General features: G+C 40.7%; 2 protein-coding genes across 2 annotated transcripts; one reads left to right on the top strand and one right to left on the bottom strand.

The window, feature by feature from the left end:
• LOC148883567 (nesprin-2-like) lies at positions 1–23264 on the bottom strand. Its single transcript, XM_089022734.1, is given in 33 exon segments — positions 1–702; positions 818–903; positions 986–1165; positions 1994–2122; positions 2205–2381; positions 2441–2830; positions 2970–3100; positions 3176–3464; positions 3568–3759; positions 3844–3981; positions 4068–4250; positions 4353–4503; positions 4619–4809; positions 5611–5773; positions 9926–10092; positions 10238–10399; positions 12211–12366; positions 14457–14576; positions 15996–16137; positions 16233–16306; positions 16389–16730; positions 17270–17347; positions 17566–17652; positions 17782–17964; positions 18820–18942; positions 19043–19228; positions 20186–20323; positions 20391–20573; positions 20705–20833; positions 20928–21053; positions 22054–22131; positions 22133–22193; positions 23245–23264. Coding segments are annotated over 33 exon segments (5163 nt in total). The 3' UTR covers positions 1–494.
• A 1823-nt stretch (positions 23265–25087) lies between these two features.
• atp5mj (ATP synthase membrane subunit j) lies at positions 25088–26455 on the top strand. Its single transcript, XM_089021568.1, has 4 exons — positions 25088–25243; positions 25573–25696; positions 26072–26092; positions 26336–26455. The coding sequence occupies exons 2-4, from the start codon at positions 25573–25575 to the stop codon at positions 26347–26349; spliced, it is 159 nt and encodes a 52-aa protein (XP_088877694.1). The 5' UTR covers positions 25088–25243; the 3' UTR covers positions 26350–26455.
• The last annotated feature ends 4 nt before the right edge of the window (positions 26456–26459 follow it).

The raw sequence follows: 26459 nt of genomic DNA, 5'->3' as shown, positions 1-26459 counted from the left end.
CATGACAGCCACTATCATCCAATCAAAATGGCGCTTTCGGCCCTTCTAGGTCAGTGTTATCCAATCAAAATTGCGCTTTCCGCCAACTGCAGCCCCAACGGGAAATGAACGGCGAAAAAAACTACAATATGTATTTAGTTTTATCGGCGAGCCATATGCAATCATCAAAAGAGCCGTATATGGCTCGCGAGCCATAGGTTCCCGACCCCTGACATACAGTAACACGTTTTTAGCCCAAAAAAACGACCATGTATCGTAAGCTGTTTTTAACCGGAAAAAAAACCACCATGCACTTAGGCGTTTTTACATAGCCAATCTAAAATACTAAAAGCAAGAATGGTTTTAATGATATCCCGGGGTACCGAAAGTTCACAAAATGCTGACTATCTTTTAAATACAACCAGGATGTTGATGACCTCATTTTAATGCAAATGAGGTTTCTTACTCGCCGACCAAAAGTATTGAGACAAAATCAAGTACCACTTCAGTCTTCCTCAAGTGGGCGGGGGTCCGTTCGTGTAGTGTAACATGGGATGAAAAGAGCGGGCAAAGTTGTTGGCAATGATACAACTCGAGTCTCTTTCCGAATGGGGGAAGAAACACGGCAGGAGCAGCAGAAACAGCAGGAGGAGGTAAAAGGGGACAGCAGCCCGCAGGACACGACAGAAAAAGGAACGCGGTGGCGATGAGTCTTTCCTCCCTCTGCGTGACATAAACACACACAAAAGATACCCAAACATGATTTTTTTTCAATTCAAAAAAGCAGATCTGCATTTATGTTTTTGGGGTGAAGTTCTGAGACCACGAGTCGAGGTACCTTTGAGTAGCAGGCAACTTGTGGATTTGGCTTATGTGCTGAGATGAATCAAACGAGACATTTTGACCTCCATCAGTATTGCACTCCTGAAAAGATCAATAAAAATTGTGGATTACGGAAATAACCATTCCAAAAAAAAAACAAAAACAATAAAATGGCGGCATTTACTAGACGTTGTTGCAGGATGTTGAGGTCCTCGCTCACGTCCTTCAGGAGTAATTTCAATTTGGTGGCCGTCACGTGGAGCTTCTCCTGGACCTCGTCGTCACCCTCCGGCTGAAGTTGAGACCAAAGGGTGTGCACTGAAGCCTGCTGCCTGCGCCTCTCCAGGAGCTCCTCCAGCAGGACCTGAAGATATGCAAGCGTCCAACCACAGCGGAGCAAAATTGAGGACACCTGACACCTGACGCTGCTATACATGGTGGTTTTTTTCCGGCTAAAAGTGTCTTTTTTAGGGGCTAAAAACGCCTTACTATTCATGGTCGTTTTTTTTCAGCTAAAAACGCCTTACCATTCATGGTCGTTTTTTTTTTTTTTGCTAAAAATGCCTGACTAGACATGGTCATTTTGTTGGGCTAAAACGCCTTACTATACATGGTGGTTTTTTTTCGGCTAAAAACGCCTTACTATACATGGTTGTTTTTTTCGGGTCAAAAATGCCTTACGATACGTGGTCTTTTTTTAGGCTAATAACAACACCTTACTATATATGGTCTTTTTTTTCGGCTAAAAAGCCTTACTATACAAGGTGGTTTTTTTCCGGCTAAAAACGCCTTACTATACGTGGTGTTTTTTTTCCGGCTAAAAATGTCTTTTTGGGGGGCTAAAAACGCCTTATACATGGTCGGTTTTTTTCGGCAAAAAACATCTTTTTTTTGGCTTAAAAACGCCTTACTATACATGGTCATTTTGGGGGGGGGGGGATAAAAACGCCTTACTATACATGGTCATTTGGGGGGGGGGGGGTAAAAATGCCTTACTATACATGGTCAGTTTTTTTTTGACTAAAAACGCCGTACTATACACGGTCGTTTTTTGCGCTAAAAACGCCGTATTATACATGGTCGTTTTTTGCGCTAAAAAAGCCTTACTATACATGGTCTGTTTTTTCAGCCTTACTAAACATAAAATGATTTGAAAATTCGGCAATGACTTGTCATATATACTCGTGCTTACAATAAGGCAGTGATGCTGCTCTTTCAGAATTTCAAGAGGCGTATCCGGATCCCTGATGTCCACCGCGTGACGTTTCTTCTCGGCGTGCGCGAGCCACAGCACCAGGCAATGGAGGCTCTCATCCAACTCCTAACCGACAGATGGCTTGAAGTTAGCCTTTCCAATGAGGGTATGTTGCATTTCTATCTGCTCTGTTAGATTTTTTTCTCACCTGGCATTGCATCAGAGTCCTTCTCAAATTGCTTTCCCACCGGTGAAGAAGTGTCGAAGCTCGGCTCCAGGCTTGGTTCAGATCAACCAGCTTCTCCTGCTGCTTCGGGTCTTGCACAACGTGCAGGTTGACGGACAGCATGACGGGCTTGTAGCGTGTAAAAATATCCTTCATCTCCTGAAAAGCGGTCCCATTTTTCATCATGCTGATTATTTTCTTGAGGGCATCTACGTTACCTTCATCTCTTTGGCTCTGGTTGCCATGTCAACAATCCTGTTGCCTGGATGTGACTGCTGCAGGGGGTTGAACCAGGAAATGACCTCATCATGGTCAGATGTGACGTTCGACGGCGGATCTTGGGGGTCGGCGTCTCGCTCGTTCCTGGACTGAGCCTGGAGCAGTTCCCAGCGTTCAATCACCCCTGGTAGAGGAAACGTATCAGCCGAGGAGGACCTCTGCTAACATCTTGATTTTTGTAGGCGCTGCTCACCTGCTTGGTTGCCGTCCGAGTTTGTCAACCCAATCTCTGGTTGCTCAGCATCTCCGTCGTCGTCGTCGTCATCCAGGATCAGATGAGCTCTTTTCATGTCACCAATGTTGTCACTGCACTGGGAGATTTGATGCGACTGGAAATAAAATGAGTGAAATTGGGGGTTGACGGTGGTCCTGAGATCTCCATCCAGGACCTCATCCTTCAGTGTTCAACCATTCGCTTCCGTTAACTCATTAGTTTTAATCTTCTGGGACGGTATTTGTGCAACGTACATGGACTTGCTTGACTGGTGTGCTGGTGAGAGCGGGTTGAGCTTCAACGTTGTGGTCGCCAACGTCAGGTTCTTCATTTGTTTGTGAGGACCAGATTGGAGACTCGTAGGCGGCCATTAAGCCATCTGACACTGAATCACGATCACTCATAAGTCATCACCCACACACAAAATCCTAAACTTAAAAATCCAGACCGTGCTTTCTACCTGACAGCGCACTGAAGTCAATTCCCTCTTCTTCGTGTCTTTGGTCCTCCTCTTCATCCTCGTGGGATGACGAACCGCCAAAATCGCCGGTGTGGTCCCACTCTAACGGCAATGAGTCGACGCTCACCGGCGTCTCCCGTCCAGACTGCTCCAGAGGAAATGCCAGCAAATGGGAGGGTGTGGCCGGTAGGCTTCCTTGACTCCGCCCCAACCAGGGCCGTCCAATGAGCTCCAAGCTTGACTCCAAAGGAAAGCTGACGGCGGGGAAATTCCGCTCTTCTGCGATCACCTGCTGTACAAAATCAATTTTGATATTTCCATTGATTAAGCTCCTTTTGTCATTTTTCCAATTATAACATATTACATCAATGATTTAAAAAAATGGAGCTCACCGGGGGCTGACTGAGGCGTTGGTGGAAGCGAACCAGTCGGCTGAAAACCTCCTGACAGTAGGAATGAAGCTCCTCCAGTTCTTCTTCGATCAACGCCGCATCTTGCGGTGAACTTTTCTGGATGAGACTTTCTCCGAACACGATCAGCCCGTCGATTCGTTCCGTGTTGAGGATAATCTCCTTCTGGAAACTCTGCCCAAACAAAGACGAGTCAAAAACGATTCTTTTGGATTTCTTTACTCCCAAAATGGAATTCGGCAAGCTGGTCCAACTCACACTGAGCCGTTGTATCTTTTGATGAACGTCGCTCTCGGAAAAGTGCTCTACGTTGGTCAGCTGAAGATCCAGTTCCGTCAGCCACGCCAACATGCTTTCCCGAGTGCCTTCAAATTCTTCTCGCTGGCTAGTAAAATGCTACAAGAGCAAAAGAAGCAGAATCGCGTCCAGAATCACTTCCCGTCACACTCTCGCCATCGGCTCCGGTCCGGTCCAGATGGTACCTTCAATCTGCGGAGAACGGCAGCCACTCGGCGGTGCAGAAGGTACCAGCGGCGGTTACCCTCGTGGACCAGGGTCTTCTGCTGGCCCGCATGGTCTGTACGGTTCTCGCGGGCCAGGCGGCGGTACTGGTTGTTGACCACTTCTAACTGGGTCAGCTTCTCGTGCAACTGCCTTTGGAACCTCTGAAAAGGGGGACACTAGGGATCTTCATATGTTCAGACGGACTGATTGTTGTTTGGTTGCACGACATTTTATCCAGAACATCCGTCTTCTCCTCGACTTGCCTCAAACTTCTTCAGTTCCTCTTTGGCAACAGCGTAAGGAACATCTCCCGAGTTGGGATTGGCTGCAGTCTTCTCCGCCGTCTTTAGCCAATCCTCAAACTCCGAATAGTCCTCGAGGAACTTACACCAGAGCCTCCAGGTTTCCTCGATCCTACACGGGTGGAGGAAGCGATCAATGCTCAATATCAATAGTAGCTCCGTTTACTTCTGAATTACATTTTTTGTTGTTGTTTTCTGCACTCCTGATTCAGATGTGCAATTCCCACCTGAGTCGCCTGTCGAGAGACATGGCGCAGATGTTCCTCCAACGCTGGTCCAGGCTACGACTGGTTTCTAGCAAGGAGTCACTTTCCCCCTCAGCGGTGGCGGCGGCGTCTTCGTCCTTCAGCAAAAGGTCGCACAGGTTCAAGACCGAGGTGACGCTTTCCGTATGCTCTCCTATGTCCCGTTGCAGCTCCTGAATAAAGCACAGGAATGAATAACTTTTGAAGTAAAAAAAACAACAACAAAGTAATAATAATAATAATAATAATACATTTCATTTATAAGTGCCTTTCAAAACTCTCAAGGTCACTTTACAGTCACAGGATACGTTTTTCTGTGGGTGAGCAGTGGCAGCCACATGGGCCAGCGTTCACTCAACCCGGAAGTAACTCAAATAGAATACTAAGACAAATAGATCGAAAGCTAGCTAGCAAGCTAATACATAGCTAATAGCTAGCCAGCTAGATAGCTATTTATTTTATTTTATTGTACGGTATTACAGAAAAGTCAAAGAGAATAGACTTATAATAATAATAATAATACATTGAATTTCTAAGCGCATTTCAAAACTCTCAAGGACACTTTACAGTCACTGGATTTTTTTTTTTGTGCGGGTGAGCAGCGGCAGCCATTCGCGCCAGCGTTCACTGTACCCGGAAGTAACACAGCTCTTACTAATATCTACATAAACAAGTCAAAATAACAAAAAAAAACAATAATGACAGCACATTCATTCTTCAGCACTTGCTGTACCCTCTTTGTGACATGAAGCAGATCTAGATGAAAAAGGAGAGGATCAAAGCGTCCTTCTTTACATGGGACAATTTGAAATTTCGGTTCGGATTTCATCAAGCATCATGGCACTTAACATGCCGGATTTGCTTTCGCGGACCGAATAAAATTACGTGGGGGCCGGATTTGGCCCCTGGGTCTTGACTTTGACACCAGTGAGCTAAAACATGGGCAAAGAAGATGATAGGTGCGTGTGCGCTACCTCCTGCTCAGCCAGCCTTCTTTGTATCTCCTGGTGATGACAGGCACTATAGGTAACTGGCCTAGACAGTTCGGCTTCCACGCGTGAAAGCCACGATCGCAGGTTGCTCATGTTCTTGTCCAGTTGCTGCACTCTTAACAGTGTCTCCTTCAACTTTGTCACCCTAAACACACACACACACACACACACACACACACGCACGCACACACACAAACACACACAGGCAAGCGCAATGACATATTAAACTTTAGGGTTCCAGCTGTGTTGAAATCAAAATGAAATAGGTTTGATTTAACAATGGGAAAAATTAATTGGAATACAGAAAACTGGATTATAGGCAAAAATGGATTTAACCTGGAATTTCAATGATATTTTAATGAGTGTCTTTTAATTTTCTTTAGTTAAATTTTACATTTAAAGCTATCCATAACCTTACCCCCCCCCCATACCTATCTGAACTTCTTCAAATTTCTATTCCCTCTCGTTCCCTAAAATCCTCTTGCTCCCTCCACCTCTGTGTGCCCCCCTGACCGTATCAGCACGATGGGGGACAGAGCTTTCAGCTGCTCTTCCCCCAAACTCTGGAACTCACTTCCTCCCAACATTCGTAACATCGATTCTCTTCACACCTTCAAGTCCCATCTCAAAACCCACCTTTTTAAAATTGCGTTTTCTGTGTAGCTCTATCTTGTTTCTATTTATAATTGTATTTTATTTATTGTATTCTAGGTATAATTGTATTTTATTTATTATTGTATCTATGCTTGTCTGTGACTGTAAAGTGTCTTTAAGAGCTTTGAAAGGCGCTTGAAATAAAATGTATTATTATTATTATTAGTAGTAGTAGTAAGTAGTAGTAGTAGTAGTAGTACTGTAGTAGTATATTTATTTATTTAGCTGGCTGGAAACATTCCTTACATGAGGACAAAAAATGGGCAAAAATACATTTTAGCAATTTTATTTATATGTATGTTGGTCTGATGAATTGATTGTCTCATATTAGCCAGGATTCATTTTAACCATTCAATGGATGGGGGGCCTCTAAGCTTTTTTTCCACAATCCATGAAAAAAAGCAAATAATTTAACCAAGGAGGAAAAAAAAACAACATTGAAAAGGTCTTTCAAGTTAATTCTCAGGTGTTTATCATGAGATCGCCCCTCCGGTCCCCATGGTAACGGACCCCCTGACTGGCGTCATGGTAACATTTGGGACAATACAAGCTCTCCCGTTGCGACTTTAAAAGCCCAAAGTGTGTCCCATTGGGGAGTTGCAGTTAATTCCACCCTCAAATTTGATCCTCTCCCTCCTGCTGAGGAAACAGAGGCCACTCAGTGTGGAGATGGGGATGCTCCCAGCCCCAAATAATGAGAAGGAGAGGGGAAAAAAAAACAAGCCTGAATGGTTTTGGCTTCAAGGGGGAAACCCTAAACAAACTGCAAATTGGCTTCACTCATAGATCGCTATTAGATAGGTGAGTTTTAAGTTTCAAACATGCACACAGACACACCCCGGATTGACATAATATGCCATTTAAACTCATCTGAGGGTCACTTAAACAAAGATTGGAGATATATAATACATATTTTTTGTTGTCAGCGCTTAAAAATGGGTAAAATAATGACATTTTTGAAAGTTACTTTGTATGCATTCATAGTAACAATGATGACTAAAACACTGCACATTGCACAGCAATGAATGTGACATTTTAGGCTTAAAGGACAACCGACGCCTCCGGACAAGTTGTGTCCATAATTTGTAAAATCACATAAAAATGACTTCTACTGAGTGTATTTTACAAAGATTCCACCGCGTATAGCTATATTTTACGTTTTAAGACTCGCGCTGAATATTCCGGAAGTCTTGTTTTTGAGTTAGTGACGAGTCCTCACGTTACGTCACTGAAGGAACGCCCCTGACCGAGAAAGCGACACACAATGCATTTTGGGTACTTTATTTGGTCTGAAAACTTCGTGTTGATCCGTGTTGATGGCGAAATTAGAAGGAAAAAACATCAAGAACGCGATGGTGAATCGTTGTGTGTTGCACCAAGACTACTATTTGATACTAGTTGACACAAATTCCCAGCAGACAAATCAGCCCATTTCCAATGGAGCTTGGGCGCCATCTTGTGCATTTTCTGGGACGCTACATTGGAGTCCTGATGGCTCGAATTGATACGCAAGTACTTTTTTAAGCGATTGCAAACATTTATGCTTTCCTCTTCAGAAGTATTTGAATCATATTCATAACTGGATGAGTACCAAGAAAGCATCTTCTGTGAATCTGAAGCCATTGTTTTGATTCTCGAGCAAGGCGAAGACGTCTTGGCGTGACATCATGAACAAGGGGGCGGGACCTTCTGAAACTGGCCATTTCCCAGTTCAATTTGAAATAGTTTTTGGACACTTTAAGTCATTTTTATTGGCGTTTTGCATTTGACTAAAAATATCAGCCTGCGTGTTTTGGGTATTTTACATGCTATGAAACGTTTTTTCTGATGTCAGTTCGGACACAAAAAAAATGGTGTCGGTTGTCCTTTAATGTCATTGATAGGACAACGGTATAGTGGGTGTAAATTCCCCTTCCGAAGTCCACTAAATTGTTTCTTGCGCTCACTCGCCCTATGTAACTTGAGACAGGGCAACAAAAGCCACAAGCTTAATGCGGAGACTGAACAAAAGACACAAAACCCCCGTGGGTCAGGACTCCGTCGGAGAAGGACAAGAGGAGAATATGTGGGGGGGAGGGGGGGTGCAGGCTCAAGTGTGGATATTTGGGCGTTGGACAAAAGTTGAACAGGAGAGCTTGAGTTTTGGGCTACTTGTTAAAAACAACATTGTGTTAATGTACGCACACTTGATAGCTCGATAGCTAAACGGGTAACAGCTCTTATATATATATCAGTATAAATTTTGCATACAGTCCTTGTCACTGAGCGCCTGCTTATACGTCGGCCTCACGAGACAATACCGAGGAATGTTTTGGTCTACTTTCAGTTCTAAACAATGCGTCGTTGTTGACGTCCATATTTGCGCAATTGCCCCCCCCCCCCCTCTCCCTTTAGAATGCTCTCGTGCAATCGGGATCAACTGATATAATTGATGCTGACAGACCACTCCCATTCTCCTAGCGCACCCTCCCCCCGATAGAGGATGAATGGGGGTGGGGGGTAGTCGACATAAGGACATATGGCTATGTCTGAGATTTGAGCAAAGTTTTTTTTTGGTTCTTGTTGGACGAGTGCGTAGATTGGAGCACCTGCTCCTGCACAACAATGTCTTACGGGGGTCTGCTTTATGATTAGGAGGGGTTAGGTGGGCGTGGCTTAACCTGCTTTGTGAACATTACATGTCATGGATTGCTGACAGCTGGAAAGCAGAGCCAGAAACAGCAGGCAGATTGGCTCAATTTAGAGCAAATGTGCATATTAGGTAGTTTTTTTTTAACTCATTCACTGCCAGACGTGCAAAAAAATGTGTCCATTCCAGTGCCAGGGTTTTTGTCATTGTCACTCCGATATTTAGGACCCACAGAATATGGAGTTTTAGGACTACATAAAGATTCAATGCAGCGTAAGAAACGTTACTCTCTTCTTTCGAAAAAAAAAATGAGTTAATTCCTAAGTTATGTGGGTCTGGAGTTATCTGAGCTTGAAATGGGGGCGGCTGTCCAAAATACAATGCTATACATACACATTGGTTTAAATAGCGCTTTAACAACAGCTGAAGCTGTAACAAAGCACTAACGTGGAAAAAAAGGCAAATGCTGCCCCCTTATAGAAGGGAAAAACATTGCCAAAGGTCTAGCCGGCACTTTATCAGCACCCCGCAAGAAAAAACAAAACCCAAACAAATTCCGGAATGGCGCTTTACGTTATATTGCCAATTCCCAAATTTTTTAGTTATTTTTTTTCCATCAGAAAAAGAGTTAATTCCTAAATGATATGGGTCTGGAGTTATATGAGCTTGAAATGGGGGCGGCTGTCCAAAATACAATGCAATACATGCGTATTGGTTTAGGTAGCGTTTTAACAACAGTTATGGCTGTAACGAAGCGCTAGTGTGGAAAAAAGGGAAATTCTGCCCCCTTGTGGAAAGGAAAAAACATGGCTAGAGGTCTGGCCAGCGCTTTATCAGCACCCAAACAAACCCGAAGTGATTTGGGAATGGGGCTCTAAGTCATATTTTCAATTCATGAATTCAATGAATGGTAGTGAATGAGTTAAAAATGATTTATTTGTATTTTTTTTTAAATAGCATCGGTGAAATGGAGTCACGCCATGTCGACTGCGGCGATTCAGTTCGTGTACTCACCTGGCCTCGATGTGGCTGAAGAGGTCGTTCCATCTCTGGTTTACCTCTTGCAGGGAAGCGCATACTTGGGTCTGTTTGGCTTCGTCGCTTGCTAATAACAGCTGCTCTCCGAGGTGCTTCAAGTGGCTTTTATTCTCACTGAACAAATTCATTTCCTCCATGCAATCCTAAAATAATCATAAATATTGCACTTCTGAACAATATTTAGTCATAAATGAATTATTTTGATGCACCGTGCAGGTATTCCAATCATGTGATCAAAACACGCTAGTTTGCTTCAATGACATTGAAGCGATTTAACCCCCAAATGACCTTTTTCAACTTTTCCACCATTTCTTCAATGCTGAGATCGTCGCCGGGAGACGCCATTTTGCTCTCCATCCGGGTGAGCCAATCGCAGAACTCTCTGTTTTTGTCATTGAAGATCGTCCAAGCGTTGAGGCGATCGGCAATTTCCCGCTTTCGCGAGGCAACCTGCGGAAAAACCAAACGTCAGGCTCAACGTCAAGCGCGGGCAGGAGGAGGTGATGTCACCCCAACCGAAATGTCAAACGCTGATGGCGTGACAACAATCGCAACATCCTACAAAAACGATGGCGACTTTGAGTCGGGATGACATCATGGTAAAGCAATTTTTTGTCTTTTTTTTTTAATATTTATGTAATTATTTTGTGCGGCGATGCCATGACATCATCGCTGCATCATTGCTTTTGTGTCTCTGATCTTTGATCTGCTTTTTGCATACGGTAATTTGGAATGAGTATTTGGTCCCGCCCACCCGCAGAATCATAATAATAATAATAATAATAATAATAATACATTTCATTTAGAAGCGCCTTGCAAAACTCTCAAGGTCACTTTACAGTCACAGGATAAGTTTTTCCGTGGGTGAGCAGCGGCAGCCACATGCGCCAGTGTTCACTCAACCCGGAATAACTCAAAAAGATAGAAAGCTAGCTAGCTAATAGATAGCCATGTGAAAAGTATCCGATTATTTTGATCTTTGATGGTAATGACATCTGTTGATCAAAATCAGGATCTATCAGTTTGATTAAAATGATCATTCGGCCATGGAAATGTGACATTGCAAAGGGGAGGTGAAAAAGCAGGTTTTTGTGGGTGTTTTTAAAGGAAGAAAAGGTTTATTCAGATGTCATCTGTACTTCTTTGGATGTTTCGCTCCTCATCCGAAAAGCTTCGTCAGCGAACTAAAGCTGTGCTGGGAACCCTGGCCCTATATCCCTAATAGATAGGGGTGGCTGTGCCAGACCTCTGCTCTGCGCTTACAACACGATACCACGTAGGCTTAGTCATGCTAATGGGGTGAAAACCAGATAGAACAATAGATAGACTATGGCATCAGGGACTGCTCCACTGTTCCCCAAACCTTAGAACAGGGACCTATCAGATCAGGGATGCGGCACAGGGACCTATCAGAGCAGAGGTCCGGTAGGGTTACCAGCACAACTTTAGTTCGCTGACGAAGCGCTTCGGATGAGGAGCGAAACGTCCGACACCTTCCTAGAAGTACAGATGACGGCTGAAGAAACCTTTTGCTCGATGGACGAAACATAAGGTGGCGTTTATTTCGTTCAAACAAGCCCCGGTTGTGTTTTAACACACAATTTGTGTCTCTTGAGTCCTAAAGAGGCCTTCAGGGGAGTCGATTCTTTGCAATGACAACAATGGACGTCAACCCCCTGAATCACTTGAGCCCAGCCAGGCCATCTGGTCATCTGAGCCATTCCAGTAGATTCCCCCTGACATGCAACCTACAAACTCAACTTTAATCTTTGGAAGGAAGATCAACAAGTGTTGCCTTCATGAGCACCAATCGGGGTAAACAAAACCCCAATAATTCACCCACAGAAGCGCCACGTGATTTGTTAGCGAGCAGGTTGTTAAACGCTCAAAAGTTTGGCTTGGACTACAAAAATAATCAGCGTTTTATTGTTGAAAATTTCCCAGCAGCTCTTTTAGGAGTAAAAAAAAAAAAACATGTTAACTTTTATGCTAACCAGGGAATACATTAAATTGCCAGGCAGCTTTTTAAAAACGAACCACAAAAAAAGTGTGTAATTTAATACCAAACGGTGCCAAGGCAAAATAAAAAGATAGTAGAGGCTTTTATTTTGACACTCAGTCAACTAACTGATTAGGCGGAAAATGTCAAAGTCATCAAAAACTTTTCATCTGAAAACTATTTACCAACTTGTTTTCAAAAGATGTACAATGGACTCTTTTTTTTTAATTGCTATTTTAGACGTCATCAAAATGGACCTCACCTTGACGCAAAGTTCATCCCACTGGGTGTGAAGTTCCTCCAGCTGCTGTTCCAGAAGAGCGGAATCGGCCGCCGCTACAAACCGACACAGGTCAGTCTTCGTTGAAGCCGATTCTTTCAATCCACTGGCGAGACGGTGCAAAGAAAGATCCGTCGTCTGCATTTGCATCAAAGGTGACATGTAAATAATGATAATAATAATAATAAATACATAAAAAACGGTCAATCGGTGATAAACGTGCTGCCTGCTTGCTTGTTTGCTTGCACGCACTTTCTGCCCCGTTTGTTTCTGAGCGTTGAGATTAAAAGGGCCGTGGATGGGACACGGGTGAGGTGGGAGGAGGATAAAGGGAGTTGAGGGTGAAAAGGGGGAGGGAAGCAAAGCCATCAGGGCATTTAGTCAGCAAAAAAAAAGGGGGGGAGACTTGGAGGGTGGTTGAGCTCTGGGGGTGGGGGGGGGGACATTGCAGCTGGATACCAACACTCAGCACTTTTAAACATTAATTTTAAGCAGAATTCAAGTTTAGAAAATGTATTCGTGAATTGAAAATTTGACATGGAACATTTTCATGCTTGGGTGCCGATAAAGCGCTAGTAAGACCTGTTTTTTTTTAATTTATTTTTTTATCTTAACTCATTCACTGCAATTCCCGAATGTATTCATGACGTGGAGTGCCATTCCCAAATTTGTTCTGGGTTTTGATTTTTCATGCTTGGGTGCTAATAAAGCACTGGCCAGACCTCTGGCAGTGTTTTTTCTCCATCTACAAGGGGGCAGCATTTCCTATTTTCCATGTTAGCGCTTTGCTCCCGCTTCAGCTGTTGTTAAAACGTTATATAAATCAATATGTATGTATTGTATTGTATTGTATTTTGGACAGCCGCCCTCATTTCAAGCTTATATAACTCCAAACCCATATGATTTAGGAATAATAATAAATTTCATTTATAAGGCCTTTCAAAAGTCTCAAAAGGTCAGGTTACAGTCACAGGATACGTTTTTTTCTGTGGTTGAGCAGCGGCAGCCACACGCACCACTGTACACTCAACTCAAATAGATAGAAAGCTAGCTAGACAGCTAATAGCTACCTAGGTAGTTACCTAGCTATATAGCTAATAGATAGCTAGCTAGATTAACTCTTTTTTTCTGATAAAAGAAGAGAATCTAAGGTTTCGCTGCATTGAATGTCTCTGTAGTCCTAAAACTGAATTTGGAATTTGTCTTGGAATTTGAGTGAAAATGACAAAAACCCTGGCACTGGAGTGGACACATCGTCTGGCAGTGAATGACTTAAAAAAAACAAAAGCATTTTCCAGGCGAGTTTGGTTGAGTTTAGATTTTATTCGCTTTGCAATTGTTATTTATTTATTTGGTAACATTGCATTATTGTATGTGGTTTTTTTTCTATGCTTGTCTGTGACCGTAAAGTGTCATTGAGAGCTTTAAAAGGTGCTTGAAAATAAAATATTATTATTATGATTATTATATTGGATTTTCCTTTTTTAGATTCGCAGTGCAGAAATTTACATTACATTATTATTATTATTATTATTATTGTTGTTGTTGTAAAGTGTCCTTGATAGTTTTGAAAGGCGCTTATAAATGAAATGTATTATTATTATTATTATTATTATTATTATATTGGATTTGCCTTTTTTAGATTCGCAGTGCAGAAATTTACATTATTATTATTATTATTATTATTATTATTATTATTATTATTATTATTGTTGTAAAGTGTCCTTGATAGTTTTGAAAGGCGCTTATAAATGAAATGTATTATTATTATTATTATTATTATTATTATTATTATATTGGATTTGCCTTTTTTAGATTCGCAGTGCAGAAATTTACATTATTATTATTATTATTATTATTATTATTATTATTATTGTTGTAAAGTGTCCTTGATAGTTTTGAAAGGCGCTTATAAATGAAATGTATTATTATTATTATTATTATTATTATTATTGTTGTTGTAAAGTGTCCTTGATAGTTTTGAAAGGCGCTCATAAATTAAATGTATTATTATTATTATTATTATATTGGATTTGCCTTTTTTAGATTCGCAGTGCAGAAATTTACATTACATTATTATTATTATTATTATTATTATTATTATTATTATTAAATAAAGTGTCCTTGAGTTTTGAAAGGCATTTATAAATGAAATGTATTATTATCATTATTATTATTAAGAGAAAAATTCAATAGATGTCGATATTTAAACGAGCGTGGATAATCACCCGTACGAGCTCTTCTTCAGACGCATCCATCATGGCGGGCGGCGGCTTGTTCAGCTGGGCTTCCAGCTCATCCACTTCACACAACTTGCAGTTTATCTCATCCTGATTCTGCGACCAGTTCTGGGACATTGGAAGGGATGTAGGGAGTGAAGTGAAAGCAACGTTTAGAAGAGTCTGTCGAAAAATTCTGACTATTTTCATGATAAATGGCATTTTTCAGGAGTTGTTGGGCAGCCAATTGGTACCCCCCGGCTGTCTCTGAATGTGGATCAGCGATAGATTTGAGCTGTACTTTGATCCCTGTTGGCAGGAGCTTTGCGCTAGGAATCACGCCATGCGAGTGTGAGTGTGAGTGTGAGCGTGCTCGTGCGTTGATGCTGAGATCAGGGTCGGCATATGGGTCAGGAAAAGCTGACCCCCGCCTCCACCCTGACAACAATAAACACTGTAATGCTCCCTTGTTGCAGGATGCGGACTCTGTCAATCTCAAGCTATGCGTCTATTTGGGAGGTAGAACTCACATGGAAAGGAACTTCTAAAATGTATTATTTATTTATTTATTTATGTTTTAATTAATTAATTTATTTAACATTTTATGTGTATTTTTCATGTATTTTTTATGTATTTTTATGTATTTTTGAAGTATTTTTACTTATGTATTTAATTATTATTATTATTAATATTATTAATATTATTATTATTTAGATATCACAATGAACGGGTGGTTAGCAGACCCCAGGTTTACAGGGGGCTGAAAAAAATACAATAAAATTAAATTAAAAAATATAAAAATAACAAATAAACCGTAAAAACTAAAAAAGAAGAAAAAGTAAAAATAAAACAGTAGAAATTAAAAAGTACAAAATGAATAAAAACTTAAAAATGACAAATTCCCGAATATATTCAGTTTTTTTCCCTTCCACGAGGGGGCAGAATTTCCCTTTTTTCCATGTTAGTGCTTTGTTACAGCTTCAGCTGTTGTTAACACGCTATATAAATCATTATGTACAGTATGCATTGTATGCTATTTTGTACAGTTGCCCTGATTTCAACCACATATAACTCCATACCCATGTCATTTAGGAATTAACTTTTTTTTCTGATAATAGAAGAGAGTCTAAGGTTTCTTACGCTGCATTGATTGTTTATGTAGTCCTAAAACTTAATATTCCGTGGGTCCAGGAATTCGAGTGAAAATGACTGAAACCCTGGCACTGGAGTGGACACATGTTTGCATATGTCTGGCAGTGAATGAGTTAATAAAAATAATAATTATTATTATTATGTTTTTTTTTTAAATACATATTAAAGGCATTTCAAAATGTTGATGCCCATGGACATACGATATTACTCAGCATGCTGATGGATTCATTTGCATGCCAGACAACAGCTGAAGTTGAACTATTTGACAGGAATTTTCCTTCCGGGACCTGATCAGATATAGATTATAGATCTTAGACGTATCTATACGGCAAACGATTGATTATTTCCATTGCATGATGGGTTCCCTTTCAAACAAAAGCAATTGGGATTGCTCACCGTCGCAAAGTTGCCATCGGTAATCGACTCTTGATGCTCCTCTTCAAGTCTTTGTAGGCTTTCTACTTTCTGTGAGATATGGATGTGAAGCTGACGCCACCGTTGTTGTTCTGCGTCCACTTCGCCGGACTGTTGGGTCAATCTTGAATGAAGATTGATTGATGTTGATTTAAATATTGATTGTATTTTTTCAATGCTTTTAAAATGTCCAAGGAGATTTTTTTGAACATGACGGACATTGAGGAAGACTTGCAGTCGTCGTGTTGATCTTTTTCCTCCTTGCAATCGCCGATGACGGGACCACTTAGCTCCTTTCATTCCCGGCATAAAATTGGAAAAAAAATGAACTTGCAGATCAGACCAGTAACAACTAAAAACCTTTCAGTGGCTTACTTGACATGGATGCGTTGTCATGGACTTCCCTGAAGCTTCCTGATCGGAAACGATATTGGCGGTGGGGTCAAAATTTGCAAGTGCAGAAAGGTCATCTGTGATGCATCCTTCATCGGCAGAAACGCTGGACGACATCAGAGATTGGGGTGCCACAATTTTAACCCCAACTTCTTCTTCACCAGCATCTTCGGTGTTCCGTCGCGTTGGTGATTTTATTAATCCACTTGGAGTATCTTCTTGATGAAACGATTTGGAATCCGGGTCGGATGATTTGGAACTAGTTGATGGGTCCACTTCAAAAACTGGTTCACAAAATTGGGTAGAAGATACAGCGGTTGAAGCCTGGTGAGTAAAAAAATAATACATTAATTTCTTAATACAGTAAAGTCTCGTTATATCGATATTCAAGGGAGTCCGAAAAAATATCGATATAACCGGGACTATCGATATATCCGACCCTGTTTGCATGTAATTTTCTCCGTGCGTGCATAGAAATAGTATCGATATAACCGGGACTATCGATATATCCGATATCGATATAACGAGACTTTACTGTAGTTCAGTTAAAGATTTGTCAATTTGACAGAGCACATTTTCACCATCAAACAAAACCAGCCCATATCTGCTCATATATATATATATTTTTTTTGTGCAATCATATACAGGTAACATCCGACTTACGACCGGGTTCCGTTCCGACCAAACGGTCGTATGTCAAATGGTCGTAAGTTGAAAATTGTCATACACGTTGCCGGGCTGCTAGCACGTTGCGGTGCCAGGCATAGAATAAAAAAAAAAAAAAAACGTCTGACGGGGGCGGTCGTAAGTCGCGCCGGTCGTAAGTCAGATGTTACTTGTATTCCAATGAAGGGATTGTTTACCTTGGCGTCAGACCTTGCCTCCGGATCGATGATGTCATCACTTTGCACCCCTGAAGCACGCGACGTGTCTTCTGGGTCCTAAAACACAAACATGGAATAGCTCTGTGTGCATAGCCAGGCTCATTTAGTTCGTGTGTGTGTGTGTGTGTGTGTGTGTGTGTGTGTGTGTGTGTGTGTGTGTGTGTGTGTGTTTACTAGGAAGTGAGCCATTGAAAGCAGCTGCTTGTGACAATGCCCTCCCACACTCGCCTGATGAGATCAACAATAGTTTCCAAAGCATCCGTTCAAAGGTCTACCTCGGGAATACTGCACGTTAGCGTGTCCGAAGACGATGAGTGACAGCTGTCGTCGTCATCTGGGTCATCTTCCGAATTGGACTCTTCCTGGTTTAAGTGAAAAGGGCAAAACAAACATTGAATATGTGTTGAGAGAACACATATTACATAAAAAAAAAAAAAAAAAAAACAGAATCCTGCCATTTATTCTCACGGGTAAATTATCGGTGCTTTTACCTCGACGAGAACGGTTCGTTCCTGGGCGAGATGTTCCAAGTCGGTCAGCACCTGCACGAGCGCTTTGATTCCAGAGAAAACCACCAGAGCCTGCTTTGTTTCCTGGGGGAGGTGTAAATCGCCTCCGCAGCTCTCCATGTCCTCTAATGTCTTCTGCATTGAGTGGACATTGTCCAGGATCACCTTCACGGTCCAAGTGAAAAGGCGACGTGGAAGGTCAGGGTGAAGGAGGAGGGAAAAAAAATGCCATTATTGTCATCATCATCATTATTATGACTATTATTATGATTATTATTCTTATTATTATTATGACTATTATTATGATTATTATTATATTTTCCTTTCGGCTTTCGGAATCAGATGTATCTTTATTCGTCTCGCAGTGGAGATATTTACATTTCACAGCAGCAAAGTTATGAAAGGAAAGAAAGAAGGAGAAAAAAAATACAGGAGCTGCTGGAAAGGCAATCAGTTCTTTATATTATTATTTTATTATTTCTTTATTTATATATTCGTATTAACATTATTATTATTATTATTATTATTGTATTATTTCCTCAATTTATTATTTCTTTATATTATTATCGTTATAGTATTGTATTACTTCATTATATCAATTTATTATTTCTTTATTTATGTTATTATTATTGTATTACTTCTTCATTTTATCAGTTTATTATTTCTTTATATTATTATTGTTAATATTATTATTATTATCATTATATTATTATTTTATTATTTCTTCATTTTATTATGTTATTTATATTATCATGACAATAATTATTATTATCATCGGCATTTGTATTATTATTACCATTATCTTATTGTATTATTTCTTTAATATTATTATTATTATTGTATTATTTATTATTATTGTATTATTTCTTCATGTTATTGTATCATTTTTGTATTATTTTAATTAAATTATTATTATTTCTTTATATCATGATTATTTTCATTGTCATTATCATTATTATTGTTATTATTATCATATTATTTGTTTTCATTTTATTATGTATTTCTTTATATTATTATTACCTGTTGGTTGTGACGATGTTCTTTCAGCGTGATGTTAGAATTGTCGAAAGAGGCCAAAATGGTCGTGATTTTGGGGACATTTGCCTCTAAGGTTTTTAACTCCTCTTCCAGGGCCTCCACCACCTGAGAAAAGGTGACGGAAAAAAAATCAAGATCATATTTTTCTTTTTGTCTTATGTACAATTCTGTAGTCGGGTAAGGACAAAAGAAAAGCATGTGGTACCTCAACAGCCTGCATGTGCTTCTCCAACGGCTCCAGGATGCTCATTTGCATCTCTTGAACCCGTCGCTCGGTTAAGTCCATCCTCTCCTGTTGCGTGCCGAGTTCGCACACGACGGAAATCTCAGCGAGCACTGGACGGAAATTCGTCAAAGTATCCCTGATTCTGGCCGAGTCATCCAGGACCAGCTGCCAGAATAAAATAAAAAAAATTGGGGAAAAAATGCGTCGATTTTGTTGCAAAAGGTGTCAAAGTCACGGCACGGGGGCCAAATCTGGCCCATCACAACATTTTATTCGGCCCATCAAAGCAAATCAAACTTGTGAAATGTCATGCGTATCTACTGAGCTAGCTAGCAACCAAGCTAGATAGCAACCAAGCTTTCTATTTAGCTAGCCGGCTAATCCCTGACATCACAGTTGTCAAAGTCAAGGCCCGGGGGCCAAATCTGGCCCATCACAACCTTTTATTCGGCCAATCAAAGCAAATCAAACTTGTGAAATGTCATGCTTATCTACTGAGCTAGCTAGCAACCAAGATAGCTAGCAAACAAGCTTTCTATTTAGCTATCCGGCTAATCCCTGACATCACAGGTGTCAAAGTCACGACCCGCGGGCCAAAACTGGCCCATCACAACATTTTATTCGGCCAATCAAAGCAAATCAAACTTGTGAAATGTCATGTGTATCTACTGAGCTAGCTAGCAAACAAGCTTTCTATTTAGCTATCCGGCTAATCCCTGACATCACAGGTGTCAAAGTCACGGCCCGGGGGCCAAATCTGGCCCATCACAACATTTTATTCGGCCCATCAAAGCAAATCAAACTTGTGAAATGTCATGTGTATCTACTGAGCTAGCTAACAAACAAGCTTTCTATTTAGCTATCCGGCTAATCCCTGACATCACAGGTGTCAAAGTCAAGGCCCGGGGGCCAACTCTGGCCCACCACATCATTATATTCGGCCCGCGAAAGCAAATCAAGCATGTCAATTTCCATGATGCTTGCTAAAGTCCAAACCATAATTTCAAATTGTCGTATGTAAACATTATTTTTGACTTCAAATTTTAAAAAAAACTAGTTATTCATCAATTGTTGTAAACCTAGCATATGATAACATTTGCGAAATAAATGCTAATCACTAACCTGGAGGGACTTTGTATGATTCTGAAGGCCTTTGGATGGCGGCAAAGAGCAAGTAGTGCTCAGCCATGCCTGGGCTTCATCGAACCAACAGGTGGCGCCGCACAGGAGGTCCTCAAATTCTTGAAGAGAGGCCGGGATCTAGAAGATGGATGGCGCAAAATTATTTGAGTCATTCTAGTCATATCACAGATGGCGCCTGCCCAACCTTGCTGAGGAAAGCTGTGCGATGCTCGGCCGTCTGCACCGCGTCTTGGTAAAGCTGCATCGGCCGCGTCAGCTGATCCATCAACAGGTGAGCTCCTTCCGATTGTTCCTCGGCGAGATCCTGCACTTCGCTTTCCAGGAGCATCAAACGACTGTGACACGAGTCCAATTCGTCCCACCCGCGCTTGGAAAAACAATAACGGGGGTATTTTTGAATGACAAGTCGGGTTTGTGAGAGGACGGCGGAAAACCCTCCGCACCCTGCCCACCACCTTTTCCAGTGGTTAGCCTTATTTCATGTCGTCCATCGCTCACCTTGAGAGCATGTTGCGCCTCAGTGACGGTGGAGTACTTTTCTCCCAGAGATGATTTCACACGGTCCAGGTCAAAGATCAACCCGGTCACTTGGTTAGTCAGTTTTTTGACGGACGCACTTTGCTCCGCCTACAGAAAGTCCAGATAGAAATAGAGACAGACAGATTTCGGTTCGGAAATCATTAATGATGATTGACGATGTTGTTTATCGTGAAAACGTGACCTTTTTTTCAGCTGATTCCTGAAGAGTTTGGCCGACATCGGTTGGAATTTTAGTATCTCGCTCTAGGGCGCCGTCCAGGATGCCCTTTAAGTTAACTTTCTGATCGGACAGATCGTTCGTGAGCTCCTTTTGGGGTTGAAGATAAAAATGAAAAATGGGGGCAAGGAGAGAGGATAATTAATAAATAAAAATGGAAAAAAAGTACTTCAGGAAACATACATTTATTGTTTTTTTTTTATCTTAACTCATTCACTGGCATTCCTGATTTTTTTTTTGGGTTTTTGTTTTTCTTGCCGGGGTGGCGATAAAGCGCTGGTCAGACCTCTGGCAATGTTTTTTACCTTCCACAAGTTGGCAGCACATCCCTTTTTACCATGTTAGCGCTTTGCTATAGCTTCAGCTGTTGTTAAAGGGTTATATAAACCAATATGTATGTATTGTATGTTATTTTGTACAATTGCCCTGATTTCAAGCTTATATAACTCCAGAACTATATAACTTAGCAATTAACTTTATTTCTGTTGAAAGAAGATAATCTAAGGTTTCTAACACTGCATTGAATGTTTATACAGTCCTAAAATTCAATATTCTGTGGGTACTGCAATTTGAGTGAAAATGACAAAAACACTGGCATTGGCCTGACACACATCTAGGACTGCTTCATGTCACAAAGAGGGTACAGAAAGTGCTGAAGAATGAATGACTCTCTGTGTCTTTGTGCTGTCATATTATTTGTTATTTCGTTTTTTTTTTAACTTCAAGATGGCGCCGTGACAGTGGCTGCCTTTCCAGCAGCTCCTGTATTTTGTTTTTCTACTTCTTTCTTTCCTTTCCTCTTCATTTCATAACTTTGCTGCTGTGTTACTTCTGGGTAGAGTGAACGCTGGTGCGAATGGCTACTGCTGCTCACCCTCACAAAAAAAAGTTATTATCCAGTGACTGTAAAGTGTCCTTGAGAGTTTTGAAAGGCGCTTCGAAGTTAAATTTATTATTTTTGCACAAGTCTGGCAGTGAATGTTATTTAATGCAAATAAACAATGTAATATTTTCTTTTCTCATGTGATAAAATTAAATACTTTTAAGGACGCAGTTCTGTCAACCAAAATAATAATAATAATAAACTAACCTGGTGCTTTGCTGAACCCATTTCGTTACCCAGCCAGGGAGGAATCGTGCGCATGCTCTTCTCCACCTTTCCTATCTTGCTCCTCAAACTGCTTTTGCTCCGTCGCCTCAATCTGGGCAGCAGCGATCACACCAAAATTCCTTTCCGACAAATTGTACAGAACATTTTTTTTACACCCCCGGATGAGGTCGAACTTTCTGCAACACTGACTCCAGTGTTGAATTTCCCGTTTCGGATCGTCTCCTTCAAATGCTTGCTAGCAGACATGACGGCTCTGTTCTTAAAGGACAACCGACACCATTTTTTTGTTGTTTCCTAACTGACATCAGAAAAACGTTTTATAGCATCTAAAATACCCAAAATACGCAGGCTGATATTATTAGTCAAATGCAAAACACCAATAAAAATGAGTTAAAGTGTCCCAAAACTACTTCAAAATGACCCCGGAAATGGCGAGTTTCAGAAGGTCCCGCCCCCTTATTCGCGATGTCACGCCAGGACGTCTTCGCCATGCTCTAGAATCAAAACAATAGCTTCAAATTCGGAGAAGATGCTTTCTTGTTACTCATCCAGTTATGAATATGATTCAAATAGTTCTGAAGAGGAAAGCATACATGTTTGCAATCGATTAAAGAAGTCCTCCCATATCAAATTGAGCCGTCAATGACAGCAATGTAGCTTGCCAGAAAATGCACAAGATGGCGCCCAAGCTCCGTTGGAAATGGGCTGATTTGTCTGTTGGGAATCTGTGTCAACTAGTATCAAATAGTAGTCATGGTGCAACACACAACGATTCACCATTGCGTTATTTGTGTTTTCCTTCTAATTTTGCCATCAACACAAAGTTTTAAGACCAAACAAAGTACCGCAAAATGCATCGTGTGTCGCTTTCTCGGTTAGGGGCGTTCCTGGCGTGACATCACATCAGGAATCGTCACCAACTCGAAAACAAGACTTCCTGAATATTCAGCGGCAGTCTTAAAAGGTAAAATATAGCTATATGCGGTGGAATCGTTGTAAAATAAGCGGAGTAGACGTCATTTGAAGTGATTTTACAAATTATGGACACAACTTGTCGGGAGGCGTCGGTTGTCCTTTAAAGTTGTCATTTTCCCTTTGAATCTAGCTGCGAGAAATGATTACACAAACAAATCAGGCACTTTTGAACCGTGTGAGGTTAATAAAACATACCTGCATAGGAGATCGGGCATATCCACAATGATTATAAGCAACAAACAGACACTCCTTAGTGAGCAAGTGGAAATAAATAAGGGAAAAATAGAAACTACAGATCCGTGGGAACACACCCATATATGACACAATAAAGCGCTGCCCCATTCACTTTCTTGACACTGCTTCATGTGTCTCTTCAAAGCTTTCACTTATGTTGCTTTGGCTTTTTGTTGTTTTTTTGGGGGGACTTGGGATGTCTCTGATAATAATAATAATAAAATACTACTACTACGACTACTACTACTAATACTACTACTACTACTACTACTACTAATAATAATAATAATAATAATACATTTCATTTAGAAGCGCCTTGCAAAACTCCCAAGGTCACTTTACAGTTTTCAAGTTTTTCTGTGGGTGAGCAGTGGTAGCCACACGCGCCAGCGTTCACTCAACCCGGAATAACTCAAATGAATAAAAAACAGCTAAAATATAGCCAGCGAGCCAGCTAAAAGATAGCTAGCTAGCTGGATAGATAGCCAACAGATAGCCAGGCAGCAACCTAGATAGCTAACAGATAGCCAATAGATAGCCAGCTAGATAATAGATAGCCAGATAACTAGCTAGCTAATAGATAGGTAGCTGAATGGATAGATAGCCAGCTATCTAGATAGCTCAAAGATAGCCAGCCATTAGCTTGCCAGCCGGATAGAAGGCTAATAGATAGCCAGCCATTAGCTTGCCAATCGGATAGAGAGCTAATAGATAGCCAGCTAGATAGTTAACAGATAGCCATACAGCTAATAGATAGCCAGCTAACTAGCCAGCTAATAGATAGCTAACCAGCTGGATAGATAGCCAATAGATAGCCAGATGGCCAGCTTCCTTGAGAGTTTTGAAAGGCGCTTAGAAATTCAATGTATTATTATTATTATTATTATTATTATTATTATTATTGTTCTATATTTTAGCTGTCGTGCAATTCGAGTACAAAGCGCACAAATACTTTATAGTCTATTTAGGGCGTACTGTACTGTGTACCTGCTATACTGGTAAAAAAAAAAAAACAAATTAAAATACCATCGCTGGTGTATTTCCAAATTTCTCGTTCCCATTCTTAGCAGCAATGCAAACATGACACCAAATGCTAAAACACTTTCTGGAGTCTCCAATAACACACATGCAGGCGTGAACATGTTGAAATAAAGACTTTGGGCGTTCACATGCACACGCTTTTTGTGGCCGGGGAGAAACACAAGTTCAAGAAACAAGTTAAACCTGCCACGCTACACATCTTTTCCGACCAACCGTTCATTAGTGTTTGTGAGAACGTGACTAGTTCAGAGTTTCTTGAATGGAGTTGAAATTCACTATTTTAAGACATCCATTTTGGTTATTCCTTATCCTTTACATATACAATTACCATTGTGATACAATAAACTTGTTGCGGTCTTTGCGTTTGGTAGTGTGCCATTAAATTTAAATTTGTTCAAATGTCAAAATGCCTTTATTGGATTAATAACCCCGACAATAAAAGTTATACATGGATTGCTTGTACATCCGTTAGGTTGTCAAAGCATAATTGCAATCTCATCGAAACATTTTAAAGAACTTTAAACCCCATATTATGATTGTCATATACAACTAAGTTGGGCGAATGCAGGTGAAGCCGTTTTGCTCGTGAATGAGTCATTGTCTGTCTATGTGAATGATCGCTCTTTTCAAACACAAACATACTATTAATAGCAAATAATTTAGAGGAAAACAATAACAGAATGTGTCTATCTACTCGTTGTGGAATTTCTTGTTATCACAGAAAATACACAGATTTAGGCATTACTGTGTAAATCGGGTTCGGTGTTATTCGGTAAATTGTCCGCCAGATGGCGGACGGCAAACAAAGTCAAGAGGTAAACTACGTTATTCGTAGTAGAAGAAGCTTTACCAACACGACTTTGACGTCAGACCACTGCTGCTAGCTTGACCTTGCTTCTGCTCCGTGACAAACACAAAGGTGTCATTTTAATATTGTTACTCTTTTAGTCGTGGATTGCGTTGGTGCTTAACGTTTATTTTGAAGCAAAATCATCGTAATCGAAGTCGTTTTGTATTTATTAGCGCGATCGGTTAGCTCGTCTTGTTAGCCTACAGCTAGTATCGCTAGTATCCGCTATGCTGCAAAAACAGATGTAAAGTCTAAATTGATTTGCATGCCTACATCATTCTCACGTGGTAATTTATATTGCTTAAATTCAAATAGCATTGTGTGATAAAGTGCTCTATTTTGATACATACATAAGTTTATAAAGGTAACAACGTTTCTGTTGTTGCTTCCTCTTGCAGATGGCTGGACGCATGTTTGCAAATTGGTGGGCTAAAATGAGCCCTTACTACACTAAGGCCTATCAAGAATTGTGGGTCGGTGTTGGCATCATGACGTACCTCTACTACAAAGTCTCTTATGGAGGTGGGTCAAGATTTTATTGTTGAGGGGAAACGTGCATGCCAAACTAAGCGCTGGATTTTTTTTTTTGCAGGCTGTGTAAGTCATGTGTTGGGAGGAGGACGTACATAGAAATACAATTGTACATACTTACATAATATTGTAGATGCGAACCCCTTGAAATGTAATAAAATCTACTGAAAGAAGCTTTGCATTAATCTTAAGAGATTTAGGGTCTCAAACTGTGATCTTTGACGGCTACTTTCCTGCATGTTTTCCATCTCTTCCTGGTGTAACGCACCTGACTGAAATGATCAGGGTCATTATCACACCTGATAAGATGATGCCTTCAAATACATTCTGTGAATTAGTGATTAACTTCATTTTCTTTCATTTCAGGCAAGAAAGCAGTGAAAAGTAGTAAGTATAATTTCGTCTAATTTCACTTTAGCAAAATGTGATTTTTGTGGTCTATTTTGGTGAGTGCACTTTTATAAACTGACATTTTGGTTGTTTTTTTTTTCTCAAGTAGTGTGCAGTTACATGAATTGTCCTCTTGATGTCAGTGTCATAAAAATGAATCCAACGACGTATTTTGGTGCAATTTTTAAAAGTATTTTTCATGCATTAATTCAATTTCTCCCTCAATATTTCTTTTTGCAGAACCAGCACATTAGGGTTTATACACTTGTGACCAACCCCTCCTGCTGTAAAGTTGCCCCACCCCTATTCACGTCAGACATCTTGTTAATATGTAACTAATAAAGTTGTCAGTGAACATTTTTTT

This window comes from Hippocampus bargibanti, linkage group LG19 (assembly GCF_051943395.1).
Source record: "Hippocampus bargibanti isolate YZ-2025 linkage group LG19, ASM5194339v1, whole genome shotgun sequence".
NCBI classification, from domain to species: Eukaryota; Metazoa; Chordata; class Actinopteri; order Syngnathiformes; family Syngnathidae; genus Hippocampus; species Hippocampus bargibanti.
Note: the sequence above shows the minus strand (reverse complement) of the source record. Positions and strands in the feature narration are given on the sequence as shown.

Coding starts and splice junctions, on each gene's coding strand:
- atp5mj (XM_089021568.1), top strand. CDS start 25,573: ATGGCTGGACGCATGTTTGCAAATTGGTGGGCTAAAATGAGCCCTTAC. Junction 25,697..26,071: donor CTACAAAGTCTCTTATGGAG/GTGGGTCAAGAT, acceptor CTTTCATTTCAG/GCAAGAAAGCAGTGAAAAGT.